This window comes from Benincasa hispida, chromosome 8 (genome assembly GCF_009727055.1).
Source record: "Benincasa hispida cultivar B227 chromosome 8, ASM972705v1, whole genome shotgun sequence".
NCBI classification, from domain to species: domain Eukaryota; kingdom Viridiplantae; phylum Streptophyta; class Magnoliopsida; order Cucurbitales; family Cucurbitaceae; genus Benincasa; species Benincasa hispida.
In genome coordinates, this window is record NC_052356.1 from 59,870,552 (window position 1) to 59,885,547 (window position 14,996).

General features: G+C 32.2%; 1 protein-coding gene across 1 annotated transcript; it reads left to right on the forward strand.

Annotated features, from left to right (window-relative positions):
• Window positions 1-10,866: 10,866 nt before the first annotated feature.
• Window positions 10,867-14,164, forward strand: LOC120082819 (glucan endo-1,3-beta-glucosidase 11-like). Its single transcript, XM_039038147.1, has 4 exons — window positions 10,867-11,055; window positions 11,166-11,476; window positions 12,351-13,106; window positions 13,998-14,164. Exons 1-4 carry the CDS (start codon window positions 11,013-11,015, stop codon window positions 14,091-14,093), a joined length of 1,206 nt encoding a protein of 401 aa, XP_038894075.1. The 5' UTR covers window positions 10,867-11,012; the 3' UTR covers window positions 14,094-14,164.
• Window positions 14,165-14,996: the final 832 nt, after the last annotated feature.

The following is a 14,996-nucleotide window of genomic DNA, read 5'->3' on the forward strand; positions in this document are numbered from 1 at the left end:
TAGTTCTCAAAATTTGGCTTGATTTTTTAAATCATTGGTGAAAAGTAGATAACAAAGAAATAGATTTGGAGGTGGTAGGAGTGTCTATAGACTTAATTTTAAAAAAAAAAAACAAAAAACAAAATGGTCAAGAAACGGAACCTTAGTCATTAAAGTTTAATAAGTATAAATTTCTCTCTGTACTTTATAATTTGTGACGATCTAATTTCTATCATGAAAAATATTGTTAATATCTAACAAGATTTCCTATACATATCAATGGATAAACTAATTAAAAGTCAAGTTTGTTTATAAATTTATAAAGAATGAGTTATTACATCATCAAAATTAGTAATTGAGTTTGATGAGATTTTCTCAAAATGTGAACCGAATTATATACAAAATTTGAAAGTATATGAACTAAATTGTTATATAAGTTCGATAATTAAATTGTTACAAATTTGAAAGTACATAAATTAAATTGCTATAAATAAAGTTCAAAAACTAAATTGTTATTTATTGTAGTTCAACGCCTAAAATGATTTTTAATCTCTTTTTCTGGGGACTTTTGTACTAAGTTCCTTAAGGTCTGTTAGGCAATCTGAAAACATAAATTTGAAAACAATGGATTTAATGAAAACAAAGTAACATTTCATGTTTTTAGATATTTATTTGGTAGCATATCAGAATTCAAATTCCAATTTAACCAACTTTTCATAATGTGTTTGATATATATTTATAAACTATAAGATTATTTATGGTTACTCACTAAATATTAGGTTGAATATAAACTATTACTAATATTAATTTATGAACTTGTTTTATGTTTAAAAAATTATATAATTATTATTCTGCAATATTATATAATATATAATATATAATATATATATTTAATTTAATCTAACAAAAATAATTGAATTTATAACATGAAATACTATATATGATATGTTTTTTTTTATTGTATAATTTTGCATTTCAAAATTTAAAATTCAAAATTTGAATACACTAGAAACGTAGAAATGTTGTTTTCAGAATTTACACAGTTTATATCACATGATCCACAAATAGTTTTCGAAAATAGAATTCAAATTGCTTATCAAACGCATATTTCACTATAACTAAAATTGAAAACATAAAACAAAATCTAAATTGCCTGTCGAGCCTACCTTTACTTTCTAGGACTAGTTGCTTAAATGGAATTCAAGCCCATAATAATTGAATATGTAGTACAAGGATAAAATAATTGCATATATAGAACAAAAAATGGAAAAAGATGAAAAAAAAAAAAAAACTACGCCCATCCACCATTTTGCGCGTTACTTCCTGGTTTTCTCAAATTGAAAGCTATCATTGATAGCTACTATTAGTGATAGCTTTCAATTTAAGAAGTGTGCTATTAGTGACTATCATCGATAGTTGCTACCAGTAGCTATCACTGATAGCTGTTATCAGTGGTAGCTTTTTGATTTGAGAAATGTGCTATCAGTGACTTTCACTGATAGCTGTTATCAGTTATAGCTTTCGATTTGAGAAGTGTGCTATTAGTTGCTATCGCTGATAGTTGCAAATAGTAATGCTGCTATCGATGATAACTTTTAGTTTAAGACATGTGCTATCAGTTGCTATGACTAATAGCTGCTATCAGTTGCTATCAGCGATACTGTTATCGGTGAATATCACTGATAGCTACTATTAATGATAACAACTGATAATTGCTATCAGTGATAGCTTTCAATTCGAGAAATGTGCTATCATTTATAGCTATTATTAGTGATGCTACTATTAGTTATAGCTTTCAATTTGAAAAATGGTCTATCAGTTGCTATCACTAATATGTTTCTATCAATGATAGCAAAATAGACACTGATATACCATTGTGTAAAATACCAAAAAAGTCCCGCTCGATTTTTCCTTTTCAGTCGATTTTTCCCTCAAACATTTCATCATCATATTCTTCTTCTTCTTCTCCTTCTCCTTCTTCTCCTTCTCCTTCTCCTCCTTCTCTTTCTTCTTCTTCTTCTATCACATTGTTTCACGTCGACTTGGTTATTTTCCATCACGTTGCTTCACGACGCTTCTTCGATCGAAGTTGATTGATCTTCCTCGACATTTTTCTATTTAGGTCAATTTCTTGTTACTATTATTTTAGGTCGTTGAAGCTACAGGAAAAGGAAAACGTACAAAGTTTAGACCAAATATATGTCCAATATAATTCTATTAGGTACATCATGAATTCTATCATTGATAGACAATATTACAAGTCTATAAATGTCTGTAAGTGATGGTCTATTAAAAAAGAACATTATTGTAAGCTCCATCTCACTTGGGAAAAGAACTGCTCACTGAGCTCTGATACCACTTGTTGTCCCAGACGATTATGATCTTCACGTTCACAATCACAAAACACTCAGATTTAACGGTCAATAACAATTCAAGCGTCAAAGGAGGTAGTATGTTGAGGCTTGAAATTCTTTTGTCATTTACCAAATGGCAGCTCGATCGTGAAGATGAAGATCTAAGAACTAAATGATAGTTCAATTATGTAAACAAATGGATGAAGCGCTAGACGATCGTGTAGATGATAGTTTACTTGAGCTAGATGATTGTGTAGATGACAACTGATGAGCTAAACGATCGTATAGACGATTAGACGAGGAGCTAAGCGATCAAGTACACGATGCGATAGGAACTACACAATCGTGTAAACGATACTTTAGTAAATTCTAAATGATCGTAAAGTTAGAAAGAAAAGATACCTGAGTTTAAGTGGTTTGGCCAAAGGCCTATGTCCACTGTGCATGTTGAAGAACAAGTTGTTGAGGAAGAAACTGAAGAAGAAAGTTGAACCACCAATTTTTTGCTAGAGCTATTTAAAAGAGTTTAAGCATTCATTTGGAGCATTTTGCAAGAGTTTGGATGTTGATATTGTCAATTTTCTTATCTCAAACTATTTTTTGGTTTGACATAAATATATTTAAACTACTATAAGTGTCTATCAATGTTTAAATATATATTATATACTTTTGAAGTCTATCATTTCCATAGTTTATTGATAGACATTGATAGACATCTATCGGTGTCTATCAACTCTCAACTAAATTACTATAATGCGATAATGGTTCTAGTTTCGATGCCAAAAAATAAATCAACCATGGATAATCCTAATATTGCAACAACTTTTACATGAAAAATGAAATCAATATATAAAATTCAATAACCAAAACTGATATACTGTATCAAATGGTAAAAAAGAAACGTTGACTTTCAAATTGGCCATTAGACAAGTAAAGTATCAATATCAATGATCAGTTCATCAAGTATCTTCATTTCAGAATAGCAGTGATATACACTGATTGAAAGATATCAGTGGATATCAACACAATGGTATATCAGTGTGTATAAATGATAGACAGTGATAGAAATCTATCAGTGTCTATCAGTATATATCAGTGTTTGTATAAATGGGTATATCACATGTTTCGATTTAGAAAAGGAATATAAACAAAGAAATACTGTTAGCGATGATAAGCTCAATGATAGAATTCATGTTATCATGAATTCTATCATTGAGCTTATCATCGCTAACAGTATCATTGATTGACAATGATAGAAGTCTATAAATGTATGTTAATGATTGTCTATTAAAAAAGAACATGATTGTAAGCTCCATCTCACTTGGGGAAAGAACTGCTCATTGAGCTCTGATACTACTTGTTGTCCCAGACGACTATGATCTTCATGTTCACAATCACAAAACACTCAGATTTAACGGTCAATAACAATTCAAGAGTTAGGGGAGGTAGTATGTTGAGGCTTGAAATTGTTCTGTTGTTTACCAAATGGCAGCTCGATCGTGTAGACGAAGCTCCAAGAATTGAACGATAGTTCAATTATGTAAATGATTGGATAAAATGCTAGACGATCGTGTAAACGACGGTTGAATGGAGTTAGACGATCGTGTAGACGACAGTTGATGAGCTAAATGATCGTATAGACGATTGGATGCGGCTAAACGATCAAGTATACGATGCGATAGGAACTACACGATCGTGTAAACGATACTTTAGTAAATTCTAAACGATCGTAGTATCTATCAATGTTCAAATAAAATCTGTAGCAAAAAAAAAAAAAAACCTGAGGAAAGTTGCAGCCCAACTTTTACATAAAAAAAAAGCCTAGTGCAGAGGGCTTATTTGTAAAGGGCAAGTCAAAACAGAACAATAAGGAAAAAGGAAAATAGAGCTCAAATAAAGAAGGGAAAGAAAAGTCCAAGGTTAGATGTAAATATTGTAAAAAACTTGGACATTTAATCAAAGATTGCAGAACTTTGAAGTGGAAGAATGAGAAAAAAAATAAGCAATCATAACCATAACCGAAAGTCCAACCTAACCAGTCAGGTGAAGCCTCAGTTTGTGAGGATCTTACTTCTATTCAGATGCTTTGGCTACCTCTAATTGTAAGGCAGAAGAAGAAACTAATAAGAACCTAGATTGGGTTCTAGATTCAGGGTGTTCTTTCCACATGACACCCCATAAAGACTGGTTTAGTACCTACAGAGAGTTGGATAGAGGATCTGTCTACATGGGAAACAACAACTCATGTTCAATGATTGGGATTGGCTCAGTCTCACTAAAACTAGAAGATGGAACAGCAAGCTATTGAGGAATGTCAGACATGTGCCTAAGCTGAAGAGAAATCTAATTTCACTAGGCATGCTTGATTCTATTGGCTGTGAATACAGAGGCAAGGAAGGTTACAATGAAGTCTTGAAGAACAATAATCCTATCCTTAGAGGGGTGAAGATTAAGGGAGTGTATGTTGTTCAAGGAGTTCATAAAGTTCACTCAGCTTTGATTGTGACTCAGAAGTAGCCTACTGAAGGAGATCTTTGACACAAAAGACTATCACACATTAGTGCCAAAGGTCTACAAGCTCTTGCTAACCAAAGAATTCTACCTAAGGGAGTTCATCAGAGCCTATTCTTTTGTGAACATTGTGTGATAGGGAAGGCTACTAGGCAGAGTTTTGTGAAGGCTCAGCACACAACCAAGGCCATCCTTGACTATGTGCATTCGGACCTATGGGGTTCTTCGCCTTTTCAGTCCTTAAGTAGAGCCAGGTATTTCTTAACCTTTGTTGATGACTATTCTAGAAAAAGTTGGATCTATTTCCTTAAATCTAAGGATTTAGCTTTTGAAAAGTTCAAAGAATGGAAAATCAAGGTTGAAAAATTGTCTAACTGTCAAATTAAGTGTCTAAGAACTGATAATGAGCTTGAGTACTGTGCAGAGGAGTTCAATGTTTTTTGTAGATAACATAGTATAACTAGACACAAGTGAGTTAGGTATACACCCCAGCAAAATGGGGTGGCAGAGAGATTGAACAGAACAATAATGGAGAGAGTAAGCCTATTGTCTGATGCTATACTTTCTAAAAATTTTTTGGGTAGAAGCAGCCTCATACACTATCTATACACTGAATAGATACCCTCATGCATCTCTTAACCTTCTAACCTCTGAAGAAAGATGGACCAAAAATCTTCCTAACTTAAATAGCCTAAGGGTGTTTGGTTGCACTGGTTTTGTTCATCAGAGTAAAGGAAAATTAGCTGCCAGAGCCGTGAAATGTATGTTTTTGGGCTTCACAGAAGGTGTTAAGGGGTTTAGAATGTGGCACCCTACTGAGAAGAGATGCATCACCAGCAGAGATGTTGTTTTCAGAGAAGATGAAATGTATACGCAGAGATTTAATCCTAATGTTTTAGCACCTCAAGTGAAGAATGATAAAATTGAGGTGGAGCAAGTTCTAATCCCTACTTCTGATCCTTCAAGCTCTGAATCATTTTTTTGATCAACTACCTCATCTAGAAGAAGAAGTAGAAAATGCCACTATTGATCCTGAGCAAGAAGAACCAGATTTGAAAGGGTACAGCCTAGCTAAAGATAGGCAGAGAAGAACCATTGTGCCACGTTCAAGGTATGAAGACTACTTAGCTTTGAATGCTTCTGATTTATCTAATGATTCAGAACCCTCAACCTTTGAAGAAGAAATGAGTTGTTCTAAAGCTAAGATGTGGATAGAAGCTATGAATGAAGAGTTTGATTCACTAGTGAGAAACAACACTTGGGAGTTGACACCTTTGCCAAAAGGATTCAAGCCAATTACATCCAAATGGGTGTACAAGTTGAAGGAGGGTTTTCCTAATGATCAAGGACCTAGATTTAAAGCTAGGTTGGTTGCTAAGGGTTTTATACAGAGGCCGGGTGTTGATTTTAATGAGATTTTTTCTCCAGTGGTCAAGCAGACTTCTATTAGATTGTTGTTGTCTATTGTGGCTCAAAATAACCTAGAGCTGGAGCAACTAGAAGTTAAAACAACTTTTCTACATGGCTTCCTAGAGAAAGTTATCTATATGAGCCAACCAAATGGGTATGAGGTCAGAGGGAAAGAAGACTATGTATGCCTACTTAAAAAGTCTATCTACGGCCTCAAACAGTTCTCTAGATGCTGGAATAGAAAGTTTAGTGATTTTGTACAGAAGAATGACTTTTATAAAAGCTCTTATGACAGTTGTGTTTACATAAACACATATTCCTACACTTATCCCATCTATTGTTACTATATGTGGATGACATGCTTTTATCAGGAGCAACTGTGAAAGAACTAAATAAAGTAAAACATTTACTCAAGTCAGAGTTCGAAATGAAAGACATGGGAAATGCAACAAGAATACTAGGCATTGACATTATTAGAAATAGAAAAACTAGTATTCTAAGCATTGATCAGTCACAATATTGCAGTAAATTGTTAAATAAGTATCAAATGACAAAGGCCAAATCAGTATCTACTCCTATAGCTAACCATTTCAAACTCTCAGCAGAAAATTCACCCAGAGAATCAGATATTGAACATCAGAAGATAATGTCAACAGTCCCCTATTCCCAAGTTGTGGGAAGCTTAATGTATCTAATGGTGTCTAAAGACCTGACATTGCCTATGCTACTAGCCTGGTGAGTAGATACATGGCTAATCTGAGTAAGAGACACTGGGAGGCAACAAAGTGGATAATGAGGTATCTTAAGGGTACTTCTAATGCTAAACTAATGTACCAACAGCTTCCAGACAGTGAACCAGAGCTGATTGGGTATGTTGACTCAGATTATGTTGGAGATCTAGACAAGAGGAGGTCATTATTCAGGTATATCTTCCTATATGGAAAGTGTGTCCTAAGCTGGAAGGCTATTTTACAATCAGTAGTAGCCCTTTCTACTACGAAGCAGAGTTTATTGCCTTTTCAAAGACAGTAAAGGAAGGCCTATGACTAAAGCGTCTCCTATGTGACTTCGGAATTAAACAGAATACAGTGAAGATATTTTGTGACAATCAGAGTACCATACATTTATATAAGCATCCTCAGTACCATAACAGAACTAAACATATTGATGTTAAATATCATTTCATTCGAGAACAGATAGAAGCAAAACAGATTGAAGTTCTGAAAGTACATACCTCAGAGAATGCCTCTGACATGTTGACAAAGACAGTCACTCAGCTCAAACTTCAGAAGTGCCTTGATATTATAGGGTTTGAGTTGAGAGACAAAGGTTAAAGAAGAAGACAGTCAGATTAGAGAAGCTGAAGAAAACTTGAAGTTTATTTCAAGGTGGAGATTGTTAATATAGAAAGGTGAAAACAACTTCAAAGTAGTTACAAATCTGTTACATTAAAGCTACCTTTAAATACACTGTGTAACAAATTGTAAAAGTAAGAGAGGAAAAATTGTACAAAGTGATCAAGAAAGCTTGAGACTTATCTTGTAGCAATCTTGTAATATTTCCTAATAAAAACTCCCGTTAGCTTCTTTGTGGACGTAGGCTATCCTTGGCCGAACCACGTAAACTATCGTGTTCATCTTCTTCTCCGATCGTCTTGTTCTATCATGTACCTTTGATCCATGCGATCGTGTATCTTTTAGCCACGATCGTTACCTCGGCACCCCTATCGTGTAGATGCTATCGTCTTGAAACCCCATCGTCTAGACGATCTTCAGTAAAAGCCTTCATCGTCTACGACTCTTCCCTTATCGTCTAGACGACTCTGCTTTACATCCATCGCCTAGACGACTGCAGCTTCATCGCCCGACGATTTCGCGGCAGCATCTCCCTCCAGTTCTCTCTTTTCTTTTCTCTCTATTTTCTCTACAGAAACAAAGAAAAAAAAGTATAGACATAAAGTTTACAATCAACAACAAGTGCCAAGTTCTAATCTAGCCATCAAGGTGTAGGGTCGAGATTTCTCATCACACGGATTGTACTTTTAGCACTTTGTTTTGTGTATGTGTGAATAACAAAGGTGGTATCCGGTATTCGTATAGGACCTGAGTATTGTTAAGCCCAAAAGATCAATTGCAGTGTTATTTTTCAGCCCATATTTTCTCTTCTCAAGTCCAACACCAAGTAAATCAAAAATTGAAAAAAGTCGTATATGAACTTGGTCTAACAAGCAGTTTTCAACTCAGGATAGTTAGATTAATTAAACAATAAATCGTTATTTCTTAAATACAAGGTAGATTTGTGTAATTGGTTTCTTGGGCCTATTGGTTTTTAGATGAAAATCTGTGGGTTGTTTGTAAATTTATTGACGATCATCAATATTTTATCAATGTTATCACAGAAGCACATTTTTTAGCGTAGGTGAATGTGTTAAGCTTGTTCTGAAGATTATCGATAAAATTTAGTGTCAGTTTCATGTTATGATTAACTACATGATGAAAAAAGCATAGCGTTAATATTAGTTAGGAGTCGGGACAAAGCATAGAGGGATTAGGAACTAGTTAATTTTGTTGGATGAGAATGCGATCAAAGTCCCACATCGATTAAATAAGAAGATGATCATAGGTTTATAACGGATGACAACTATCTCCAATGACATGAGACCTTTTGGGTGGCTTCAAAAGCAAAGCAAGGAGGGTTTATATCCAAAGTGGACAATATCATATCATTGTGGAGACTCCATAGTATCTCATCCTAGCACTTTTGAAGCTTTTTTTTGATATGCATAGCTAATTAACATACATTCTCGGTCGCATTCCTAACCCAATCCTACTCTTAATTACTTAAAAGTATGTTTTTGTGTTCTCAGGTTGGATTTCTACAGAATTCTTGAAAGAGTAGGGTCATCCACGTTAGGCAACAATAAGTATAAAGCTTGAAATGATGAATCACAATGAGGTGATGGATCTCATTTGATTAAGACCCACTCCAATTTAATTGAGAATCTATCTTTACCCAAAATGAACAAAAACACATGCTATGTTCACTTTTTTTAAGTGGTTGTGGGGTTATAATTAAGCATTATATGCAAATGAGATTGATTTGGAATTTTTCTTACCAAATGAGACACACTTGCATTGGCATTTAAATAATCTAATTATGTTTGTTTACAAAAAATTATGTATATTCTCATACACAACTTTATTTCTCCCTCCTTGATCCACTAAATGTATTCATGTATGTGTATCATTAAAGTTCTTTTGTCTTCTCCCCCCTCTCTCACTTTTTGCCCTTTCTTTTTCACTCACCCTTGAAGTTGAAGCTAGGGGCCTTGAGATGAAAGGGATTTAGTAGGATGATGCAGGATGCATTGAATTGTCTTCTCATTCATATATTGTTTAGTAAAAAATGACTTGGGATAGATTAGTGACTAATAAATGTGATTAATGAGTTTAAATGTAACTATTGATATATTGCTAATAAGAAGGATTTATCATTCGACAAATGTGCGTGAGAGTTGAGTTTCAAATTACGTGAGAGTGAGATTTGAACCTTGTTTTTTATCCTTTAATTAATTTGAGGGTAAATAGCTTAATCACTTTAAAATTATGGTTAGATTTTGAAATGCTCTAAGTCTAGGATTCAAAATTCAGATTTGACGCCTATGGACTCTCACATTCCTTTACAATCTAATACATTTATAGACACATAGGGCTCTCACATTATGAGAAAGTGCATCATGTTGATATAAGTAGTAACTACTAATTCTTTTAATATTTTTTTAACCATACTGTCATATCTTCACGTCTTTTCCTCCATAAGAATCCCATAGAGATGACTAATTGGATAAGGTTTTGAAAAGAACCTACTCCAACCAATCAAAATGAAGAGAACCATTTTGAATTAAACAAAGTTGAAGAAAAACAAAATTATATTTATCTTACTTATAAATAAATTCCAATTCGTTGACTATTACTTATTAAATCTTGCTCTATAATTAGTACCTACCTTAGAGAAAAAGGAAATTATTGACATTCTCCTTCTTTATTCACACAATATTGTTAGATCGGACTTTCAATCATTCGAATATGGTCTCGGTTCATTTACGTAAACATGAATGAATGAAAGAAAAGAAATAAAGGGGAACATCATGTGGCTCCTATTGACCATGGGCTTATTTTGCTTTTGCATGAAGCTATGGGGGAAAAAGAGAGGGAAATAAAAGCAAAAACAATATGGGTTGATGCAAAGGCAAGAAGTAGTGGTGAAGTAGAGGCAGAACATCAGAATCCTAGTTGGATATAATCATAAAGTTATAGAATCTCTTCTCTTCCATTTTTATATACATATAAAAAAATGGTTCGTTCCTTTTGCCCTTTGTATATAATTTAACCCTTCAATGGGATTTCCTTTCATCCCTTTTGCTTTTATGCGAAGAAAGTTTTGACGATGGATACATATTATTTTAATACATTAGAATTGATTTGCCTCTATTATATGCTTTGGCGTGGTTGTAAAGATAACTACACTCCAAATTCCATTTCTTATACAATCAATATATATATATATATATATATAAACTCCATCAATTTCACAAGCCAACCAAAACCAAATTCCAAATCCATTATTAAAAAAAAAAAAAAAAAAAAAAAAACCAATCCAAGAAAAGAAAGGAATTGCGTCCATATTCTCTTTTATTTCTTCTCATCATTAATCATTTCCCCTCGTTCCCTTCTTTCTCTCTCCCCTTAATTTTATGCCATGTTCTTCCATATTCCTCTTCTCTTTCTCCTCTCTTTCTCAGGTATTCATTTCTTTCCTTTCTTTTCTTTTCCTTTTTTGAATATAACCCATGATTTTAATTGCTTAAATTTGGAGAAATTCTGAGGTTAATTACTTTTTTTTTCCCCTCAGGGTTTGGGGGTGGTTTAAGAGGAGCTACATCGTTGGGTATAAACTATGGTCAAATCGGCAATAATTTACCATCACCCGATAAGGTTTTGGATATGTTGACGGCATTAAGGATTACAAAAGTAAGAATCTACGACACTAATCCGGAGGTTTTATCGGCATTTGCCAACTCTAAGGTTGAGATTATTGTTACCGTTGAAAATGAAATGTTGGCCCAACTTATGGACGCCCAACAAGCCCTCCAATGGGTTACTGCTCGCATCAAACCTTACGTTCCTGCAACTCGAATTACCGGAATTGCGGTTGGTAACGAGGTTAGTTAAATCATTAGCTACTCAACTCAAACGTTTATGTCGTATACATTTCTTTTCGACCATTATGGTTTTTATCTCTCTCTTTTCTTTTCTTTTTTTTTGTCTGAAAATATTTCTGCTTTCAACCACAGTAGTTTTCATTTTTTTACATCTCTTTTACTTTTTATTGAAAATAATTTAAAAAGTATCTCATTCTCTCTCCTCTCTTTCTTCTCATCTATTATTGTCCTCATTTACCATTTCCACCAATGTTAATATACCAAAAAGTGAGAGATTCGAACCAAAAAATTCTTTATTAGGAACACATTTTCCCGATGGTTTTTCATTAAGCATCGTTAATTGAAATCATTTCTCAAATTTTAGAGAATTAACTTTTTTTTATATAATTTTTATAACTTATTTGATAACAAATTTGTTTTATTTTTGGTCTTCGAGAATTTAAACTTATACACATTGGTTCCACCCACAAATTTCTATATTTTATTATCTACTAATTTCTTTTAATATTTTCAAAAATCAAACTATGTTTTAAGACTAAAGAAAAAAAAGTAATTTTAAAAAAATTATACTTATTTTTAGAATTTGACTATAAATTCAATTTTTTTAAAAATAAAAGTGTAAACAATAAAAAAATTCAATTAAAAAAAAAAACAAAAAAAACAAGGACCTACACACCTAAGACTCCATTGATATAAAGTATGATTTCATTTTTTTATTCATCTCTTAGAGAAAAAAAATATACAAGTAGAAAAAAAAATTGAATCGAATAAGAATTATTCTTTTATTTTAAAATTAAAAAAAAAATGATTCGAATTTTTGACTTTTTGATCGAAAATATATAGACTTTTAACTAACCAATGAATATTATTAATAGGTATTTACAGACAACGACATGACGTTAATGGAGACACTAGTCCCAGCCATGTTAAGCATCCACACAGCCTTAACCCAACTAGGCCTAGACGCCATAAAAATCTCAACACCAAGTTCCTTAGCCGTCCTACAAGAATCGTATCCACCCTCCGCCGGAAGTTTCAAGCCAGAAATCACGGGAATCATGTCACAATTCTTACAGTTCCTGTCAACAACAAAATCCCCATTTTGGATAAACGCATACCCGTATTTCGCATACAAAGGCGACCCAAATTCCGTCCCTTTAGAATACGTATTATTCAACCCAAATCCAGGCATGATCGATCCATTCACAAGGCTTCATTATGACAACATGCTTTATGCTCAAGCTGATGCTGTTCTTTTTGCAATGGCTAAAATGGGTTTTGGTGGAATTGAAGTTAGGATTTCAGAGACTGGTTGGCCTTCTAAAGGAGACCCAGATGAGACAGGGGCTACTGTTGAAAATGCTGCTAATTATAATAGGAATTTGTTGAGAAGACAAATGGCCAATGAAGGAACTCCTTTGAGACCTAATTTGAGACTTGAGATTTATCTCTTTGCTTTGTTTAATGAGAATTTGAAACCTGGGCCTACTAGTGAAAGGAATTATGGCCTTTATCAACCTGATGGAACCATGGCTTATAATGTCGGCCTCATCTCCTCCTTTAAAGGCTCTTCTTCTTCTTTCTCACCTTCTTCCATTTCTCTCTCCTCCTCTGCTTCCACAAACCCAAAGGTAATTCACCCTTAGAAGTTTGATTACTCTTCGGTTTTTTTTCAAGTTTAGTCCCTGAACTTTTCAATTTTTGTTTACTTAGTCTTTAAACTTTAACAATTGTCTTATAGGTTCTTCAACTTTCAACTTTATGTTTATTTAGTCTCTAGACTTAAAAAAAAAAAAAAAAAAGTCTTTTGAGGTCTTTCGACTTTCAAATTTATGCCAATTACTTTTAAATTTATATCTATTTAATCTTTAAATTTTAAAAAAATGTCTTATATATCCTTTTTTTGTGTCAATTATGTTTAAGTTTATGTTTATTTAGTCTTTGAACTTAAAAAAAATGTCTTATAGATCCTAAGTTGTGTCAATTATGTATCAAATAGGTTATTGACCTATTCGACGTTGTTTAAAATTTCATCGGCCTACTAGACACTAGATCAAAAGTTTAGAGTCNACATCTATGAATCTTATTCATAGAAAATATATTTCAATCATATTCAAATATTTGTTTCTCTAATTAAACTATAATGTATTATATATATTATATCAATTATTTTCTTAGAGAAATTCAAATATAGATTTTTTAAACATAACATTGAAAGTTTAGAAACCTATTAAACATTTTCTTAAAGTTCATGGACCTTTTGAACAAAAGTTTGAAAGTTCAGGGATTAAATTTGTAATTTAATCAGTTTTTTTTTTCCTTTTGTTAATTCCAATACAAAAATTAAATTGTAATAAGAGCCCAAGAATGGGGTTTGGCTGTTTGTATAAATAAATATGAATTCAAGATAATTTGTTGAATTTGATTGAATTAAAAGCTGATTTTATTTTATTTGTTTTGTTTTGTTTTGTGTTTTTTTTTTTTTTTTTTGGTTGGAAATGAATTTACATTGAATTGAACAGGGTGCAACCATGGGATATTATCAAAGCTTGGTGTACTGGATGTTTGTGTATTTGCTGACCTATCAAGTTTTTATGAGAAGGCCATTGTATAATTAAATTTAGGTTAACTATAATAATATATATTTTTTTCATCTCGGACTTAGTAAATTTTAGTTCTTTCATTTTTATTTTTAAATGTTCAAATTTAGTTTATTGTAATGTTAATAAATATTAAAAATAGTCGTTATTAGTTTGAGGTTACATTTCTCATACCTAATCTAAGAAACACACATAAAACCATCATTGTTTGAGAAATTGGTACAATATTGATGTAGTTTAATTTCCAAAATTTTAGAATAAAGGGCTTTAAGGACTTTTACCCTTTTATCTATTATTTTCTCTTTTTGTTAAAGTTATTAGTATCGAAAGTTAAAATTAAATTTCTGTGTTTAAATTGTGATTAATGAAGTAGTCAAAATGAGCTTAGTTCAACTATATAAAAATTGTATTATGAATAGGTCCGATCCTCCCTCCCTACTTTTCTAAAAAAATAATAATAATGAAGCCAATATATGTTCGGTAATTGTTTCTCAGAATATTTTTTCCTAATAAAAAAAAAGACGTATAAATGCATTTAGAATTATATGTTTTAAATTTCTTGTTCTCACAAATACTAAATTAAAAATTGAAATTTTAAGTTTTAGAAATAAAATATTAAATTATGTTATATTTAATCTTTAGTATTTATTATACATTTTGTAAGAAAAAAAAAAAGTAACGTTGTTTTTTTTTTGTGTTTGAAAAATTGAATTTAGGAAACAAGAGTAATAAGGAAAAATAAAATAGTTTATGTGTATATATAGATGTGTTTGTGGTCAAGAAACATTTGTCGTACTAAAAAAATTATTAATTTTCTCAAAAAAATTTATCATTATTATTTTGAGGAAACAAACCACACAGCAACCAAATTAAAGCAAATTAAACCACAAAGGTGGGTGATTAAAAGAAGAGAAAAAAAAT

What these genes read in the sequence shown, in the direction of transcription:
- LOC120082819 (XM_039038147.1), top strand. Translation starts at nt 11,013, where the DNA reads ATGTTCTTCCATATTCCTCTTCTCTTTCTCCTCTCTTTCTCAG. An exon ending in GAATTGCGGTTGGTAACGAG is followed by an intron (nt 11,477 to 12,350) that starts GTTAGTTAAATC and finishes TATTATTAATAG; the next exon opens with GTATTTACAGACAACGACAT. An exon ending in CTGCTTCCACAAACCCAAAG is followed by an intron (nt 13,107 to 13,997) that starts GTAATTCACCCT and finishes TGAATTGAACAG; the next exon opens with GGTGCAACCATGGGATATTA.